This window comes from Branchiostoma lanceolatum, chromosome 14, assembly GCF_035083965.1.
Source record: "Branchiostoma lanceolatum isolate klBraLanc5 chromosome 14, klBraLanc5.hap2, whole genome shotgun sequence".
In the NCBI taxonomy this organism is placed as follows: domain Eukaryota; kingdom Metazoa; phylum Chordata; class Leptocardii; order Amphioxiformes; family Branchiostomatidae; genus Branchiostoma; species Branchiostoma lanceolatum.
In genome coordinates, this window is record NC_089735.1 from 17206925 (window position 1) to 17227084 (window position 20160).

At 45.9% G+C, this 20160-nt stretch overlaps 1 protein-coding gene across 10 annotated transcripts in view; it reads right to left on the bottom strand.

Moving 5' to 3' along the window:
* Positions 1–20160, bottom strand: part of LOC136448193 (sodium/hydrogen exchanger 9B2-like) — a 63301-nt gene that overhangs the window by 21261 nt on the left and 21880 nt on the right. For 9 of the 10 annotated variants that reach the window (XM_066447398.1, XM_066447400.1, XM_066447405.1 and 6 more), the window contains 2 exons: positions 5258–5380; positions 900–1047 (listed from right to left, as the gene is read on the bottom strand). In XM_066447398.1, coding sequence (XP_066303495.1) covers positions 900–1047; positions 5258–5380 — 271 coding nt within the window. The remainder of the gene's footprint in view (positions 1–899; positions 1048–5257; positions 5381–20160) is intronic. The other variant, XM_066447401.1, reaches the window with a different exon arrangement.

Here is a 20160-nt window from a genome sequence, read left to right on the forward strand (position 1 = left end):
TTGGAAAAAAAAGCAAATAATGGCGATTTTGGGTTATTTTACGAATAGGAAGTGCCAATTTTATGACGACTATACCCTACAGCATGAGTTTTAAAGGCAAAAGTTTGACAAAACTATCATAGGGCAGAAAAAGGAATGCTGTTCTGAGGTTTACCACCTGAACTTTCCTCTCATGGGTGGCATTAGCATTCTGATGCTTTGATAATGTGTGAGGGCCCAGGGCCCACAGAAGGAGGTTCTCATTAAATTATTGAAAAAAATTCACTTAAAATTAATTTCAAATGATACAAAAAAAAGAGCCTGTGTATTGGCTAATAGCACTTTCATGCATACGTCCCTAAAATATGAACTTTGTACATTGGATCGTTAGGGAGGAGGAACCACTTTTGTAAAAAAAAGACGTGGCCCTGTAATTGTTGATGACGTCATCATGACGTCATAAAATTTTGCATAAATTATTGTCTTGCACAAAGGTACTTGGAGAAAAAAAATCAAGAGCCACATGTAACACTATGTAGTATCTTCAAGACACCGCAGAAGTGCTGCGGCATGCCTGTCCCAAACTCGTAAAAGCTGATTGAATACAGTCAAGTTAAGATGGGATACAAATGTTGCTTGCTTAATGTGTAATTTGTTTTTAATCCGATTTTTCATTTGGAGTGAAAATTTACTTGAGTAAAAGGGGATAAATTTTTGCTGGTGGTAACTTGCACCTGAGTGCTGGTCTTGAAATTACATGCATGACTCCAATAGTACGAGCGCAAACTTGCACATGCAAGTGGTATTTCGAGCCCTGATGTATGTATACTTACATAATATATATAGTACAGACAGTGTTCTACAATGTCATGTACTTGCACACTGTCCTACCCTACATAAACATCAACCCTTTACTGTACCCCAGCATGAAGCCCCACAGCCAGGGGAAGTCCAGTAGGAAATGTATGACCACAGCGAGAGTGGAGGCCTCTACCACACAGGGGAGGAAGGCCAGGAGCAGCACTGTCCAACTCAGCCGCCGCAGTTGTACAGGGTCCAGACCCAAACCTACAACACACAGACAACTTTTACAATTGTTTCAAATAGGAGGATTCACTGAAGAACCAATCAATAAAGTGGCCTGTATCTTTTATGTTCACAAAGAATAGAAAGGCCTTACGGTGTTTTCTCGATTAAAGTACGCACAAGTATTCAATTCCTTGTGTGAAGAAATAGCGTCGAATTATACTCGAATATGTATATATATTTAAAAAATCCTCCAGTTACTACATGTAGTTGTATCGGGTTATTAAAATTCTTGCAACAGTTCGCACAAATATCGCTAATTCATTGTCCTGGTCTATATATGAGGAAAAGAGAACCCTGATATCTATTTGGGGGATCAGGAGGTCCAGAGTAAACTTGATAGCGTACAACATGTATATCGTAACCAGGAGATGTATGAAGAAATCGCCAAGGGCCTGAAGGAGTGCCCTTCAACAGTACAGCAGTTTGAAGACACATAAAGTGGTTAGCGTGCGAAAAAGTGAAAGTTTTAGCTGTGAATAGGATATTTCGGCCGCGCTTTTGAATATTAAAATCTTGTTACGGCCGCCAACTTGAGGCGGTGAGGGATCACAACAGATTTTGCACAATATACAAATTCGATATAAATTTGTTTTCAGCGCGGGTGCAAGTTTGCATCGCAGACGCAAAATGTAAACCGTTTCGATTCGGAATGTATCTGAAACAGTTTGAACTGTTTTATTATTTGAATCATGAACGGGGCCTTAGATAAGACTTAAACTCTATACTTTGGACAACTTGAATGAGTGATTTGTGTAGAGAAGATGATTCACTCACACTCACTCACTATCCGGATCATAAACTAGTATATTTTATGGAAAGGAGGATCTTATTTGCATGATAAATGAGAAACGTTAATGATACGTCACTCGAAAAGGTTAACATCATTTGGCAAAGGTATGAGGTTATGGAACTCTTGTTTCGGGTCTCAATTCGAAGTTGCACACGCACCCTCGTGTCTATATAGCGACCGTCTCTTCCAGGAAATACTTCTTAGCCAAACAAACTGCAAATGGGAATGAAGCATATCTCTATATCTAAAATAACAACCGAGTTTCAGTTTCTTCAATCTCTCCTATTTTACGAACATTAGTTCACGTAAAACCGGGAATTTTTTGATACGAGTTACTTGAAACCAATCTGGCAGAACAATAAACCATCCTTTTTTCTTCCGAAAATAATTTCATCAGGTTGGTAGAAAATAGGATATGGGAGATTCTTTATACACAACCAGGTATTGATCTCACCTGCTAACGTTTCGATGTCTATCAAACACCTTCTTCAGAGCTTCTGACTGGAGTACTGCTTCTCACCGCTATAAGTAGCCGATGTAGGTGGCGCTTTTGCGGTGAGAACACTGCCAGACACAACTGCGTCATTGACTGGGAGGGGGCCAAGGTCATCGACAGAGAGGATAACAGACGCACCCAGTGGATTAAGGAGGCGGTCTGGATAAGGAAGACAACACTGGTGATGAACCGAGACGAGGCCTGGGATACAAACTTAGCCACATTTGGGACAGTGTTCTCACCGCAAAAGCGCCACCTACATCGGCTACTTATAGCGGTGAGAAGCAGTACACCAGTCAGAAGCTCTGAAGAAGGTATCTGATTGACATCGAAACATTAGCAGGTGAGATCATCTCCCATATCCATCCTTTTTTCTGTTATTCTGTCAATATCATGGATTACCTTTATTTGCATTAATGCTATTTATGTTATATTTTGTCTCTAGTCGTGCTGATACCATAATGTTGTACATGTAATTTGAAACTACCGTCCGCCGCACACAGAATGACGGTGCTCTCGGACAGGTGCTAACATTTTTTCGGGAGAGAAGATTCGTCATTAATATCTTGCCGCTTATTAGCTTTTATATAGCAGCTATAATTGTTCCCACATTGGCTTGAAGAGAGTTCTAACTTCTAAGGTCATATAAACGTCTCGAAGCAACAACAAAAAACACAATACAAAAGGCCATAGCGCACACATCAGGCCTTCGGTAACAACTCGTTTGTTGAGTCAGCAGAACGTGTAACGTTGGGTAACATAAACTCGCAGGGTACTTAAATTCGCCATTTTTTGAAACGGTGTATTTTAGGGATATGTGCTAGATGCAAAATCAGTTATTACGCCAGCAATGCAAACCGGATAGACTAACGTATTCAGAACACTGGCTGAAAAGCTTCGATAACCATGCATTAGAAGTTGGCGACGTCAAAAACTCTCCGTCCCTTATTGACAGAGTCTGGGGGCTTCGTGGGAGAATCACACTACGCGGTTGTTCGCTGGTTTATAAGACAAATGTCACATCTCCTGCCTGCTAAACACAATTATTTACAATACAACTTATTACAATCTCTTTTGCCAACCTGCAACTGGATTCTAAGTGTGATCAATCATCAAAACTCCTCTTTGTTCCTACAACCTACGGCACGTGTATTTTACCCCCGCCATATTATTGCCCAGAATCCTGTCGTCAAGCAGACGACAAAGGTTTGTGAGGAACACTTTTTTGTCTAAATGTTGCGTGTGATAGTGGACTGAAGACGATATTGTCCTCAAAGTTTGCTCCTAACACAACAAGGAACACATGGACATAGTAGTATAACCATTGCTACGGCATCCAGCTAACTTCCCATGAATAATGTACACGTTGCCATGACGGTGGGGATCGACTTTGAGTGACATTCTACCGACTCAACAAATGGGATGTTACCGAAGGCCTGATGTGAGTGGTATGGCCGTTTTTCTTTTACTTGGACACGTCTATATCCATAACACTCTCCTCAAGCCAAGGATGGAACGAATAGCTACTGTATAGAATGTAATTAGCAGTAAGATATTCAAGACGAATCTTCTCTCCCGAAATAATGTTCACACCTGTCCGACAATACCGTCATTGTGCGTGCGGCGGACGGTAGTTTCAAGTTGAAATATTATGGTGTCAGCACGACTAGAGACAAAATCTACCATATATATGATTAGTGCAAAGATAGTACATGATACTGACAGAATAATAGAAAAAAAGGATGGTTTATTGTTCTGCTAGATTGATTTCAGTCAACCATCATCTGAAAAATCCCGAATTTATGTTACCCAACGTTACATTTATTCATTGGGACGTTAGCTGGATGCCGTAGAAATGTTAATACCACTATCATAATGTCAAAAGAATGTGTTTCTGCTTGTGCTACATGTAGGAGCAAACTTTGAGGAAAACATCGCCCTCAGTCCACTATCACACACAACATTTAGACAAAAAAGTGTTCCTCACAAACCTTTGTCGTCTGCTGAATAGCAGAATTATGGGTAATAAATATGGTGGCGGGAAAAGGCCGTAGTGCCGTAGCCATACATGTAGGTTGCAGCAACAAAGTGGCGTTTTTGATGATTGATCACACTTAGATTCCAGTTGCAGGTTAGCAAGAGAGATTCTAATAAGTTTTCGTGTAAATAATTGTGTTTAGCAGGAAGCGGATGTGACATTTGTCTTATAAACCAGCGAACAACCATGCAGTGTGATTCTCCCACGAAGCCCTCAGACTGTGTCAATAAGGGACGGAGAGTTTTTGACGTCGCCATCTTCTAATGCATGGTTATCAAAGCTTTTCAGACAGTGTTCTGAATACGTTAGTCTGTCATGTTTGCATTGCTGGCGCTATAACTGATGTTGCATCTAGCACATATCTCTAAATACACTGTTATTAAAAATGGTGAATTTACATCACTCAACGATTTTATGTGAACCAACGTTATATTTCAGAGTGAAATATTTTTTCCCAGTCAAAAATGATGCACAAATTGGGTATTTCACATGGAATTGAACCTATATCTTAGACACGAAAATGACTGATATTGTCAGAAAGAGAATTCTCTTACTAATAGGTCTAATCATGCCAATTATAAAGAATATCCTTACACTGAGATTTTCAAAATAACCCAACGAGCCAGGCATAGCAACACTGCCAACACTTACAGAATGCAACAAATGTCAATCTGGGGCAAAAGGGAGGATTACTTTCAACACAGACGATAACCCGGAAGTAAAACTCGGGCCAGAAATAAACTTTTATGACAGAAATAAAGTTTTGCTACCTGTCTGCATAGACCAGATTTATGGGTCCCATGAGTGGTCTTCTTGGGCAGGTTTGACTGTACATTTGTCCTGGCGCACAGAATGAACCACTCACCTGCTCGGATAAGAATGACGGTAAGTGCTACAAGGCGGATGGATGATGCCCAGACTGGATCAATCCAACTCCCAACCATGATGCCAGGAACGTTCCGCAGCAAGATGCCTACAATTAACATTCCTGATGGAAAACAATTTGGAGTCTGGTTATAATTAGTCTGATTCAAACCTCATATATTTCAAGAATTGAGGAAAGATAGGGGGTATCATATGCCAGTGCAAGTTTATGGAGTCAATAATTTCTCCAGTTTCCTTCTTAACTACATCATAGCACCCTTTCCAGTCTGACTCTACGCTGTACCCGGTGACATTCTGTGGCGCATTCTTCATCAGCCCTGGACTGATTTTATGAACTCGAATATCTAGCTACTTTCTAATTTAGATTCAGCATCACCACTACACTTCCAAAAATGCCTTTTCTTGTTTCTTCTTATATACACAGAAAAGATTTCTTAAAAGAAGAAGACTTTCTGTGTTTAAGAAAAACATTTTGTCTACAGTTAAGAAATTATTTCTTATGGTAATTTTTTCTTAGAAAATCTGTCTAGAAATTCTTGAGAGTGAAAATCTTGTTGAGAAATAGTTCCTTAACTTAAGAGAATTAGGAATTTCAAAGTGTTCCTTGTTGTGAGAATTTCCATGGAAAGAATCAGACAAATTCTTCAATTTTTCTTTTCTATTCCAATGATTCTTGAAATTCTTGATATAAGAAAATTTGTCCACGAGTTAAGAATAATGAGAAAAACAAGAAAAACAAGAAAAATTATTTTTGGTAGTGTACAACTACCTACTTTTTCCGCTACACGGTTTGGGGCCCTCACTACATTCGGCTTGGCCGTTGATGCCTCTGTTCAACCAATAAGACTCTACCACAGGGCAGATTCACAGATTAAAAACATCACATGCCCCAAACCACGTAGCTCTCTCCTTGTATTGTATATGTGTACGTAAGAGAAATTATATAGTAGGATTGGTCAGTTGGAGGAAGCGACCTTTGACCTCCACTCGTGTGAACTCCATTCATGCGACATCCGCCGTCTGAATGGCTGGGCTCGCCTCCCACTTACCACCATCCCGCCCTTGCTGCAATTTTGTTTCTTACAAGAACGCTTAGAATTGTTTAACCTTACCAATACCGTGTACTACGTAAATGTTACACTAAAGTTTGTGTTTAAATCGCCAAGACCCCAGTCTTTGGCCGTTGATGTCTCTGTTCAACCAATAAGACTCAAATCAGATTCACAGATTAAAGACATCACATGCCCCAAACCGAGTAGCTCTCTCCTTGTATTGTATATGTGTATATGTATGTGTATGTAAGAGTAATTTGAAAATTCTTAGATAAACTTAACACTGTTAAGTTTATCTAAGAATTTTCAAGTTTTGGGGAGGACTATAGAATGCTGGGTGTTGTTCCATAGTACGATAATTAGCTTTAGGTATGTGACATGATCCACAACCTTCTCATTTTCCAATTTTGAGACTTGCAATTATTTTCTGTTTAGTTGTGGGGTCCCTTTTCAAGGGCATGTACCCCAGTAGGTGTTTTCTTCCCCTATAGTATAAGAGGTCTTGAACCTTCCTGTTGTAAGTTGTTCCCTGTCTAAGACTACTGTCAGACTGCACGTTGAATTTGTTGAATTTGAACTGCACTGTCTGTCTTACTCGCTGTCTGTCTGGGTCTCTGTCGGTCTGGGTCTCTGTCTGCTTCTCTGTCTGGCTACCTGTCTATCTAGGTTTCTGTCTGTTTGGTTCTCTGTCTGTCTGACAAGCTGTCTGACTCGCTGTCTGATTAGCTGGCTGGTTCTTTGTCCGTCTGACTCATTATCTGTCTGGTTCTCTGTCTGTCTGACCCTCTGTCTGACTAGTTGTCTGAATCGCTGTCAGACTAGCTGTCTGGTTCTCTGTTCGTCTGAATCACTGTCTGTCTGGTTCTCTGTCTGTCTGACCCTCTTTCTGACTAGCTGTCTGACTCGCTGTCAGACTAGCTGCCTGGTTCTTTGTCCGTTTGACTCACTGTCTGTCTGGTTCTCTGTCTGTCTGACCCTCTTTCTGACTCGCTGTCTGACTAGCTGCCTGGTTCTCTGTCCGTCTGACTCACTGTCTGTCTGGCGCTCTGTCTGTCTGGGTCTCTGTCTATCTGGGTCTCTGTTTGCTTCTCTGTCTGGCTTCCTGTCTATCTAGGCTTCTGTCTGTCTGGTTCTCTGTCTGTCTGACCCTCTGTCTGACTAGCTGTCTGACTCGCTGTCTGATTAGCTGGCTGGTTCTTTGTCCGTCTGACTCACTGTCTGTCTGGTTCTCTGTCTGTCTGACCCTCTGTCTGACTAGTTGTCTGAATCGCTGTCTGACTAGCTGTCTGGTTCTCTGTTCGTCTGAATCACTATCTGTCTGGTTCTCTGGCTGTCTGACCCTCTTTCTGACTCGCTGTCTGACTCTCTGTCTGTCTTACTCGCTGTCTGTCTGGGTCTCTGCCAGTCTGGGTCTCTGTCTTCATCTCTGTCTGGCTACCTGTCTATCTAGGTTTCTGTCTGTCTGGTTCTCTGTCTGTCTGACCCTCTGTCTGACTAGCTGTCTGACTCGCAGTCAGACTAGCTGCCTGGTTCTTTGTCCGTTTGACTCACTGTCTGTCTGGTTCTCTGTCTGTCTGACCCTCTTTCTGACTTGCTGTCTGACTAGCTGTCTGGTTCTCTGTCTGTCTGGTTCTCTGTCTGTGTAACCCGCTGTCTGTCTGGGTCTCTGTCTGTCTGGGTTTCTGTCTGCTTCTCTGTCTGGCTTCCTGTCTATCTAGGCTTCTGTCTGTCTGGTCTCTGTCTGTCTGACCCTCTGTCTGACTCGCTGTCTGACTCGCTGTGTGATAAGCTGGCTGGTTCTTTGACCGTCTGACTCACTGTCTGTCTGGTTCTCTGTCTGTCTGACCCTCTGTCTGACTAGCTGTCTGACTTGCTGTCTGACTAGCTGTCTGGTTCTCTGTCCGTCTGACTCACTGTCTGTCTGGCGCTCTGTCTGTCTGGCTCTCTGTCAGTCTGGGTCTCTGTCTGTCTGGGTCTCTGTCTGCCTCACTGTCTGGCTACCTGTTTGACTCGCAGTCTGACTAGCTGTCTGCCTCTCTGTCCGTCTGACTCTCTGTCTGTCTGCCTCTCGGTCTGCCTGGCTCTCGGTCTGCCTCTCTGTCTGGCTACCTGTCTATCTAGGTCTCTGTCTCTCTGGTTCTGTGTGTCTGACCCTCTGTCTATCACTTTGTCTGGCTACCAGTCTTTCCAGGTCTCTGTCTGTCTGTCTGGTTCTTTGTCCGTCTAACCCTTTGTCTGACTAGCTGTCTAACTCGCGGTCTGACTCGCTGTCTGGTTCTCTGTCTATCTGACTCTCTGTCTGTCTGGCTCTCTGTCTGGCTCTCTGTTTTGTTACCTGTCTATCTAGGTATCTGCCTGTCTGGTTCTCTGTCTGTCTGACCCTCTGTCTGACTAGCTGTCTGACTAGCTGTCTGACTAGCTGTCTGACTCTCTGTCTGACTAGCTGTCTGACTCTCTGTCTGAATCACTGTCTGTCTGACTCTCTGTCTGTCTGACTCGCTGTCTGTCTGGGTCTCTGTCTGTCTGGCTCTCTGTATGCTTCTCTGTCTGGCTACCTGTCTATCTAGGTCTCTGTCTGTTTGGTTTTCTGTCTGTCTCACCCTCTGTCTGACTAGCTGTCTCACTCGCTGTCTGATTTGCTGTCAGGTTCTCTGTCCATCTGACTCACTGTCTGTCTGGCTCTCTGTCAGTCAGGGTCTATGCCTGTCTGGGTCTCCATCTGCTTCTCTGTCTGGCTACCAGTCTATCTTGGTTTTTGTCTCTCTGGTTCTCTGTCTGTCCGGGTCTCTGTCTGACTAGCTGTCTGACTCGCTGTCTGACTTGCTGTCTGATTCTCTGTCCGTCTGACTCACTGTCTGTCTGGCTCTCTGTCAGTCCAGGTCTCTGCCTGTCTGGGTCTCTGTCTGCTTCTCTGTCTAGCTACCTGTCTATCTAGGTCTCTGTCTGTTTGGTTCTCTGTCGGTCTGACCCTCTGTCTTACTAGCTGCCTGACTCGCTGTCTGCCTCTCTGTCTGGCACTCTGTCTGGCTGACTCTCTGTCTGTCTGGCTCTCTGTCTGCTTCTCTGTCTGGCTACCTGTCTATCTAGGTCTCTGTATGTTTGGTTCTCTGTCTGTCTGACCCTCTGTCTGACTAACTTTCTGACTCTCTGTCTGACTCACTGTTTGGTTTTCTGTCCGTCTCGCTCGCTCTCTGTCTGTCTGACTCTCTGCCTGTCTTACTCGCTGTCTGTCTGGGTTTCTGTTCTGGTTCTGTGTCTGCTTGTCTGTCTGGCTACCTGTCTATCTAGGTTTCTGTCTGTCTGGTTCTCTGTCTGTCTGACCCTCTGTTTGACTAGCTGTCTGACTTGCTGTCTGACTAGCTGGCTGGTTCTTTGTCCGTCTGACTAACTGTCTCTCTTGTTCTCTGTCTTTCTTACCCTCTGTCTGACTGGCTGTCTGACTCGCTGTCTGGTTCTCTGTCCGTCTGACTCACTGTCTGTCTGGCTCTCTGTCTGTCTGACTCGCTGTCTGTCTGGGTCTCTGTCTGTCTGCCTCTCTGTCTGCTTCTCTGTCTGGCTACCTGTCTATCTAGGTCTCTGTCTGTTTGGTTCTCTGTCTGTCTGACTAGCTGTCTGACTCGCTGTCTGCCTCTCTGTCTGGCACACTGTCTGTCTGACTCTCTGTCTGTCTGACTCTCTGTCTGTCTGGTTCTCTTTCTGTCTGCCTCACTGATTTGCTAATTGTGTATCGAGGTCTCTGTCAATCTGGTTCTTTGTCTGCTTCCCTGTCTGGCTACCTGTCTATCTAGGTCTCTGTCTGTTTGGTTCTCTGTCTGTCTGACCTTCTATCTGACTAGCTTTCTGACCCTCTGTCTGACTCGCTGTCTGGTTCTCTGTCCATCTTGATCTCTGTCTGTCTGACTCGCTGTCTGTCTAGGTCGTTGTCTGTCTGGGTGTCTGTCTGCTTCTCTGTCTGGCTACCAGTCTATCTTGGTTTTTGTCTCTCTGGTTCTCTGTCAGTCTGACCCTCTGTCTGACTAGCTGTCTGACTTGCTCTCTGACTTGCTGTATGGTTCTCTGTCCGTCTGACTCACTGTCTGTTTGGCTCTCTGCCTGTCCTGGTCTCTGCCTGTCTGGGTCTCTGTCTGCTTCTCTGTCTGACTACCTGTCTATCTAGGTTTCTGTCTGTCTGACCCTCTGTCTGTCTGACCCTCTGTTTGACTAGCTGTCGGACTCTCTGTCTGACTCACTGTTTGGTTCTCTGTCCGTCTGGCTCTCTGTCTGTCGGACTCTCTGCCTGTCTTACTCGCTGTCTGTCTGGGTCTCTGTCCGTCTGGTTCTGTGTCTGCTTGTCTGTCTGGCTACCTGTCTATCTAGGTTTCTGTCTGTCTGGTTCTCTGTCGGTCTGACCCTCTGTTTGACTCGCTGTCTGACTCGCTGTCTGACTAGCTGGCTGGTTCTTTGTCCGTCTGACTCACTGTCTGTCTGGCTCTCTGTCTGTCTGGGTCTCTGTCTGTTTGGGTCTCTGTCTGCTTCTCTGTCTGGCTACCAGTCTATCTAGGTTTCTGTCTGTCTGGTTCTCTGTCGGTCTGACCCTCTGTCTGACTAGCTGTCTGACTCGCTGTCTGATTAGCTGGCTGATTCTTTGTCCGTCTGACTGTCGGGTTTCCGGATTCGATGGGGTGGTCTACTAGGTGGGCTAGTGGGGTGGGCTACCTCAGCATTGTACCCTTTCTGGGCCTCAAGGCTATGCATGGGGGTTTGGCATCTTATGGAATTTCCTTGAGGAAAAGATGGGTTACTCTGTGGGTGGGCCGGAAGGAATGCAACTGATCATATTGCTTTGGGGATGCTACAGTGGGGGTGGAGGTGGGCTATGAGCATACATTTACATCGTGCAGGAGTTTGTTATCCCCAGTTTTAGATTTTTATGTTCCTTAACTGCTCAGCCAAGCCAACAGGACAGTAGCATTGTGGCTACACGAAAGAAATGAGAAACAAAAGCAACACTATACATTGTACAAACACGCACACAACATTCCAACCCACGCTCATGTACTGACACACATAATCACAAATACATTTTACATTTGTATACAAGCACATGCATTTAGGTACATTCTTCTAGTCTAAATTGAGACATATGTTTTGAATTTTGTCAATAAGGCTCTCTCATTCCCTAGATGCCCTATCCAACTTCCAGCTTATTTCCCCTTGTACCTCTTCCCTTACATCCTATTGTATACTGAGTACTTAGAAGTTTATGATAAATGGCTTTTCTACCAGTCTTGGTGGAGTTCATTGCTGACATCTACCCCCCCCCCCCCACCAGATCAGCTGTTGCCTTCCCTCTAGCCCATCCACAGCTTGACCCAGTTTCTCTTCAAGGAAATTCCATAAGAGGCCAAACCCCCATGCATAGCCTTGAGGCCCTAAAAGGGTACAATGCTGAGGTAGCCCACCCCACTAGCCCACCTAGTAGACCACCCCATCGAATCCGCAAACCCCTAACTGTCTGGTTCTCTGTCTGTCTGACCCTCTTTCTGACTAGCTGTCTGACTCGCTGTCAGACTACAAGTAGCTATCTGGTTCTCTGTCCGTCTGACTCACTGTCAGACTAGCTGTCAGGTTCTCTGTCTGTCTGTCTGACCCTCTTTCTGACTCGCTGTCTGACTTGCTGTCTGACTAGCTGTCTGGTTCTCTGTCCATCTGACTCACTGTTTGTCTGGCGCTCTGTCTGTCTGGGTCACTGTCTGTCTGGGTCTCTGTCTGCTTCTCTGTCTGGCTACCTGTCTATCTAGGTTTCTGTATGTCTGGTTCTCCGTCTGTCTGACCCTCTGTCTTACTAGCTGTCTGACTCACTGTCTGACTAGCTGGCTGGTTCTTTTTCTGTCTGACTCACTGTCTGTCTGGTTCTCTGTCTGTCTGACCCACTGTCTGACTAGCTGTCTGACTCACTGTCTGACTAGCTGTCTGACTCACTGTCTGACTAGCTGTCTGGTTCTCTGTCCGTCTGACTCACTGTCTGTCTGCCTCTCTGTCTGTCTGTGTCTCTGTCTGCCTCTCTGTCTGGCTACCTGTCTGACTCGCTGTCTGACTAGCTGGCTGGTTCTTTTTCTGTCTGACTCACTGTCTGTCTGGTTCTCTGTCTGTCTGACCCTCTGTCTGACTAGCTGTCTGACTCACTGTCTGACTAGCTGTCTGGTTCTCTGTCCCTCTGACTCACTGTCTGTCTGGGTCTCTGTCTGGCTACCTGTTTGACTCGCTGTCTGACTAGCTGTCTGGTTCTCTGTCCCTCTGGCTCTCTGTCTGTCCGGGTCTCTGTCTGTCTGGGTCTCTGTGTGCCTCTCTGTCTTGTTACCTGTCTATCTAGGTATCTGTTTGTCTGGTTCTCTGTCTGTCTGACCGTCTGTCTGACTCGCTGTCTGATTCTCTGTCTAGTTCTGTGTCGGTCTGTCTCTCTGTCTGTCTGACTCTCTGTCTGTCTGGGTCCGTCTGAATGGTTTTCTTTCTGTCTGACCCTCTGTCTGACTAGCTGTCTGTCTTGGTCTCTGTCTGTCTGGTTCTCTGTCTGTCTGACCCTATTCCTGTCTAGCTGTCTTACTCGCTGTCTGACTGGCTGTTTGGTTCTCTGTCTGTCTGGTTCTCTGTCTGTCTAGTTCTCTGTCTGTCTGACTCTTTGTCTGTCTGGTTCACAGTCTGTATGGGTTTCTGTCTGTCTGGGTCTCTGTCTGCTTCTCTGTCTGGCTAGCTGTCTATCTAGGCCTCTGTCTGTTTGGTTCTCTGTCTGTTTGGTTTTCTGTCTGTCTGACCCTCTGTCTGACTAGCTGTCTGACTCGCTGTCAGACTCGCTGTCTGGTTCTCTATCTGTCTGGCTCTTGGTCTGCCTCTCCTTCTTGTTTTGTTACCTGTCTATCTAGGTATCTGTCTGTCTGTTTCTCTGTCTGTTGACCCTCTGTCTGACTAGCTGTCTGACTCGCTGTCTGACTAGCTGTCTAGTTCTCTGTCTGTCTGACTCTCTGTCTGTCTGGCTCTCTGTCTGACTCTCTGTCTTGTTTTGTTACCTGTCCGTCTAAGTTTCTGTCAGTCTGGTTCTCTGTCTGTCTGACTCTCTGCCTGACTAGCTGTCTGACTCGCTCTCTGACTAGCTGTCTGGTTCTCTGTCCGTCTGACTCACTGTCTGTCTGTCTGGTTCTCTGTCTGGCTCCCGGTCTGCCTCTCTGTCTGGCTACCTTTCTGTCTAGGTCTCTCTCTGTCTGGTTGTCTGTCTGTCTGGCCCTCTCTCTGACTCTCTGTCTCGCTACCTGTCTATCTAGGTCTGTGTCTGTCTGTCTGTCTGTCTGTCTGTCTGTCTGTCTGGCTCCCTGTCTGTCTGACCCTTTGTCTGACTAGCTGTCCAACTCGCTGCTAACTCGCTGTCTGGTTCTCTGTCTGTCCAGACGTCTGGCTCTCTGTCTGTCGGACTCTCTGTTTGTCTGACTCTCTGTCTGGCTCCCTGTCTGCATGGCTACCTGTCTATCTAGGTCTCTGTCTGTCTGGTTCTCTGTCTGCTGAACCCCCGTCTGACTAGCTGTCTGACTCGCTACCTGACTAGCCGTCTGGTTATTTGTCCGTCTGATTAACTGGCTCTCTGTCTGTCTGGCTCTTGGTCTGGCTCCCTGTCTATCTAGGTCTCTGTCAGTCTGGTTGTCTGTCTGCTGACCCTCCGTCTGACTCACTGTCTGCCTTTCTGTCTGTCTGTCTGTCTGGCTCTCTGTCTGCCTTTCTGTCTGGCTACCTGTCTATTTAGGTCTTTGTCTGTCTGGCTCTCTGAGTGCCTGACCCTCTGTCTGACTCTTTGTCTGCCTACCTGTCTATCTAGGTCTCTGTCTGTCTGTCTGGTTCTCTGTCTGTCTGACCCTTTGTCTGACTAGCTGTCTGACTCGTGGTCTGACTCCCTGTCTGGTTTTTAGTCTATCTGACTCTCTGTCTTCTAACTCTCTGTCTCTCTGCCTCTCTGTCTGCCTCTCTGTCTTGTTAATGTTACCTGTCCATCTAGCTATCTGTCTGTCTGATTCTCTGTCTGTCTGACCCTCTGTCTGACTAGCTGTCTGACTAGCTGTCTGGATCTTTGTCTGTCTGATTCTCTGTCTGTCTGACCCTCTGTCTGACTAGCTGTCTGGATCTCTGTCAGTCTGACTCTCTGTCTGTCTGGTTCTCTGTCTGTCCGACCCTTTGCCTGACTAGTTGTCTGACTCGCGGTCTGCCTCACTGTCTGGCTCTCTGTCTGTCTGACTCTCTATCTGCCTGACTCTCTGCCTGTCTGGCTCTCTGTGTGCCTCTCTGTCTTGTTACCTTTCCATCCAGGTATCTGTCTGTCTGGTTCTCTGTCTGTCTGACCCTCTGTCTGACTAGCTGTCTGACCCTCTGTCTGACTAGCTGTCTGACTCGCTGTCTGGTTCTCTGTCTGTCTGCCTGTCAGTCTGTATGACTCTCTGTCTGGCTAGCTGTATATCTAGGTCTCTGTCTGTCTGTCTGACTCTCTGTCTGGCTCTCTCTCTTGCTACCTGTCTATCTAGGTCTCTGTCTGTCTGGTACTCCGTCTATCTGACTCCCTATCTGCATCTCTGTCTGGCTACCTGTCTCTCTAGGTCTCTGTTGTTGTGGTTCTCTGTCTGCTGACCCTCCGTCTGACTAGCTGTCTGACTCGCTGCCTGACTAGCTCTCTGGTTCTCTGTCCATCTGATTAACTGTCTGTCCGGCTCTCTGTCTGTCTGGTTCTGTGTCTGACTCTCTGTCTGTCTGGCTACCTGTCTATCTAGGTCTCTGTCTGTCTGTCTGTCTGGTTCTGTCTGAATGACCCTTTGTCTGACTCTCTGTCCGTCTCTCCGTCCGTCTGACTCTCTGTCTGACTAGCTGTCTGACTACCTGTCTGTTTAGGTCACTGTCTATCTGGTTCTCGGTCTGTCTGACCCTCTGTTTGACTAGCTGTCTGACTTGCTCTCTGATTGGCTGTCTGGTTTTCTGTCTGTCTGGTTCTCTGTCTGTCTGGGTCACAGTCTTTCTTGGTCTCTGTCTGCTTCTCTCTCTCTCTGGCCACATGTCTATCTAGGTATCTGTCTGTCTGCTGGTTCTCTGTCTGTCTGACCCTCTGTTTGACTAGCTGTTTGACTAGCTGTCTGGTTCTCTGTCCGTCTGACTCTCTGTCTTTCTGACTCTCTGTCTGTCTGGGTATCTGTCTGTCTGACCCTTTATCTCACTAGCTGTCCGACTAGCTGTTGACTCGCTGTCTCTTTCTCTGTCTGTCTTGCTTTCTGTCTGTCTGACTCTCTGTTTGTCTGACTCTCTGTCTGCCTCCCTGTCTGGTTACCTGTCTATCTAGGTATCTGCCTGTCTGGTTCTCTATCTGTCTAACTCTCTATCCGCGTCTCTGTCTGGCTACCTGTCTATCTAGGTTTTTGTCTGGTTCTCTGTCTGGTTCTCTGTCTGTCTGAACCTTTGTCTGACTAGCTGTCCGACTCCCTGCTGACTCGCTGTCTGGTTCTCTGTCTGTCTGGCTCTCTTTCTGTCTGACTCTCTGTCTGGCTGGCTCTCTGTGTGCCTCTCTGTCTTGTTACCTGTCTATCTAGGTATCTGTCTGTCTGGTTCTCTGTCTTTCTGACCCTCTGTCTGACTAAGCTTTCTGACTCGCTTTCTGGTTCTCTGTCTGTCTTACTCTCTGTCTGTCTGACTCCCTGTCTGTCTGGTTCTCCGTCTGTCTGACCCTTTTCTTACTAGCTGTCTGATAACCTGTTTATCTAGGTCTTTGTCTGTCAAGTTCTCTGTCTGTCTGTCTGTCTGTCTGTCTGTCTGTCTGACTGACTTGCTGTCTGACTCGCTGTCTGACTCGCTGTCTGGTTCTCTGTCTGACTGACTCTCTGTCTGTCAGACTCTCTGTCTGTCTGACTCTCTGTCTGTCTGGCTGGCTCTCTGTGTGCCTCTTAGTCTTGTTACCTGTCTATCTAGGTATCTGTCTATCTGGTTCTCTGTCTGTCTGACCCTCTCCATGACTCGCTGTTTGACTCTCTGTCTAGTTTTCTGTCTGTCTGGTTCTCTGTCTGTCTGACTAGCTGTCTTTCTGACTCTCTGTTTGTCTGGGTCTGTCTCGGTCTCTGTCTGCCTCTCTGTCTGGCTACCTGTGTATCTAGGTCTCTGACTTTCTGATTCTCTGTCTGTCTGACCCTCTGTCTGGCTCTCTATCTTGCTGCCTGTCTATCTATGTCTCTGTCTGCCTGGTTCTCTGTCTGTCTGACCCTCTTTCTGACTCGCTGTCCGACTCGCTACTGACTCGCTGTCTGGTTCTCTGTGTGCCTGGCTCTCTGTCTGTCTGACTCTCTGTCTGTCTGGCTCTCTGTCTTCTTCTCTGTCTAGTTTTCTCTGTCTGTCTGTCTCTCTGTCTGTCTGACTCTCTGTCTGTCTGGGTCTCTGTCTGAATGGTTCTCCGTCTGTCTGACCCTCTGTCTGACTAGCTGTCTGTCTAGGTCTCTGTCTGTTTGGTTCTCTGTCTGTCTGACCCTCTGTCTGTCTAGCTGTCTTACTCGCTGTCTGACTCGCTTTCTTAATGGTTCTCTGACTGTCTGACTCTCTGTCTTTCTGACTCTCTGTCTGTCTGGGTCTCTGTCTGAATGGTTCTTTGTCTGTCTAACCCTCTGACTTATTAGCTGTATGACTCACTGTTTGACTCGCTGTCTGGTTCTCTGTCTGTCTGAATCTCTGTCTGTCTGTCTGACTCTCTGTCCGTCTGACTCTCTGTTTGCCTGACTCTCTGTCTGTCTTGGTCTCTGTTTGTCTGGTTCTTTGTCTGTCTGACCCTCTGACTGATTAGCTGTATGACTCACTGTTTGCCTCGCTGTCTGACTCTCTGTCTGTCTGACTCTCTGTCTGTCTGACTCTCTGTCTGTCGGAGTCTCTGCTATCTGACTCTCTGTCTGGCTCTCTGTCTTGCTACTTGTCTATCTAGGTCTCTGTCTAGTTGACGCTGCAACTGTAACGTTGCGTACAAGTTTGGCTTGTATTCTTTCTGGCTCCTGCTAGTTAGCTTAATTTTCTATTCAACTAAATACAATATAAATAATGTAGTCCAAGTAATGATGGGTCACTCTGCAAGTCCTGAATCTTGAGGTCAACATGTAGGCATATACAAATTAAGTCCAAACTGTGTTGCAATAAAAACGGATGATTTTATTTCAGGCGGTCGTCGTGACTATCGCGGTAGGGCAGGCTGCCAACCTTTCCCCGTACAGAGCCTGGGGAGATGACTACGGCCCCATCGGCATCCCCCAGCGCAACCTCAGCGAGAGGGTCCGAGTGCAGCCAGTATATACTCAAGGCAACACTCAAGCCCATCGCCTCCCCGACGGCACGTCCCCGACTAATGCTCCCCCTCCTCCGACCGACCACTTTAAGGATGTCCTCCGAGTTTGCCACCGTGTGGCCATTGTCGATGGCAAGATGGAGACGTCCCTCTTCAAGACCATAGAAAGGTATCTTCTTGATGAGATGCCCGTGAATGCCTATCGCCCTCACATGCAGATGTCTACCGTCCAACAAGATGGCTTCGAGGCATGGGACTTCATCACATCTGGAGAGAACCACGCCTACAACTCTCGAGTTCGCACGTGGCGCCGTATTGCCGAGCAAACTGATGTTCCCCTCCGCGAGGATGATCCGACAAACCTGGAGGCAAAGGTGCGATCAGGTTTGAATGACGACGAGCGACATGGCGCCATGGATTCGGTGTTGATGACGGATGATTTTACTGGAACAATACTCGAGTGCCCTATAAGGTCATCTCCGACGTCGAAACAACAAATATTGATGAGGGTCGCGCCACACTCAAGTGCCAGCCGCCCCAACAGGAGACGACAAGCAGGATCGACCCGAGGACATGGTGCCACCTGATGAGAGTATTTGTTTACAGATCGGCTTGGGAGACGGGTACAATGTACGTCATATGAAAGAACACTTCCGATGACAGAGAGCGCCGATGATGATGGCTCGTATTTAAAGATGGCAGTCTTAGGCGTGCCGAGGCTATGACCATAGTCTATAGGGGGCCCAAAATCTAATCATCTGGAGGTCTCATCAAGACCTACCCACATACCAAATAACCAAAGACAATCCATCCAGGCCTTCTCCAGTATTCTGCTTTTCTACATACACACACACATACATACATACACACATACATACACACATACATACAAACGCAAGGCAAAACATAATCTTCTTGGCGAAGATAAAAGGCAGTGCAAGTTTTCCCTTCCTGGAAGTGAATTGCCTACCTGTGCTATAGTGACCTGCTGCTAGGTGTCTCTAGGTGGATTTTCATTGTTTTGGGCAAGTAGGAACATTTGATGATGATTGACATAATGAAATGCATTTTATTCAAATCAAGGCCTTATTTACATAATCAATGAGGAAAAGTTGAAATCCCCTTTCAATGTGCTATTTTTCCGATGGCGCGCCTATATACAGGACACCAAATGGACATTGTGACTGGGGATGGAATTTTTTGTTTGGTCAACATGTGGTCAGTGCTTTTCATGACGGTGTGTTAATGCAACCTTGTTTGCATAATCAATGAGAAAGCTTTATAAAACATCATTCTAAAAAGTTAATATAATTTGGCGAAGGCATGGGGTCGTGGAAATCTAGTTCGAAATATCCTTTTTTGCAGTATACAACATATATTTTCTCACTTTACAGCTGCTCGGTAGGGCCGAAAACTTTTTTTTTTTGGAAAAAAATTGATGCGGGCGCAGATGTCATCCATATAATCAGTAAACATGGCCTAATGGTCGGAAGAAGGCAGACGGACGGATGGACCTGTCAGAAGAAGAACAGTTACTGGAAGACAGTACAGGGACCCTTGCAAATCACAAGTACCAAGTGTAGTGATGAGAAGACTGGTAATTATAACCGGACTGAAGCGATTCGATCAATTTGTACTTTTGATAATCATAAACTTTAAACAGGTGCTAAGAGGGCTCGCAGGATGGAAGGAAACGTGGAGGAAATCGAAGATGAAGAAAGACTGAATGCAGCTGCAGGACGTTTCAACGACTGCAGATGCAGAGACCAGTGGATGATGATGATGTGTGTGTCTAACCGGTGTTGTGTTCAGCACCATGGACAGGTGTGATTGTTTATGATCAGTTTGTGTGTATGTCTAACTAGTGTTCATCAGCAAGGACACTTGCTTATGTCTGGACAACGGAATTTTTCTTTGTCGTGTACAGCATGGTTGGTCTTTGAAGAAACTCACAAGTCATGGACAGCCTCTGTTACAGGTTTCTTAAAGTATCCTCTGTTAAAATCACAAAACAAAGCAAAACAAAACTAATTGATTCATTAGCATACAAACCTGTCTCGACTTACTATTCTATTGATACATCTGAAATTGTCTTCACAACATATCTCTTCAGAGTTTCGGTTTAAAACCTAGTTCTGCTAGATCTTTCCTTAGTCACTGATGAAAGATGCTGTCTGAAAAGTCTGACTATTTCAAATGGTTCAATAGAAGAGTAAGTCAAGACAAGGTTGCATGCTTGCTAATGAATCAATTAGCTCCTGTTGTTTTAAGAGCTAAATGTTATTCGTCAGGGTGAGAGTAGCGCATTTTGGTATAAAACCTAGTTCTGCCAGATCTTTCCTTATTCATTGAGTCAGACGAAAGATGCTGTATGAAGCGTCTGACTGTTTCGAAATTCTATTCAGTTGCTTGAGTAGCTATTTTTGGCGTATCTCTGTTTCAAAATCATATCCAATTGCTTGTCTAATGAGTAACTGTTTTTTGCCGTAAGTCATTACCTGGATGTCTAACCTTCATCAA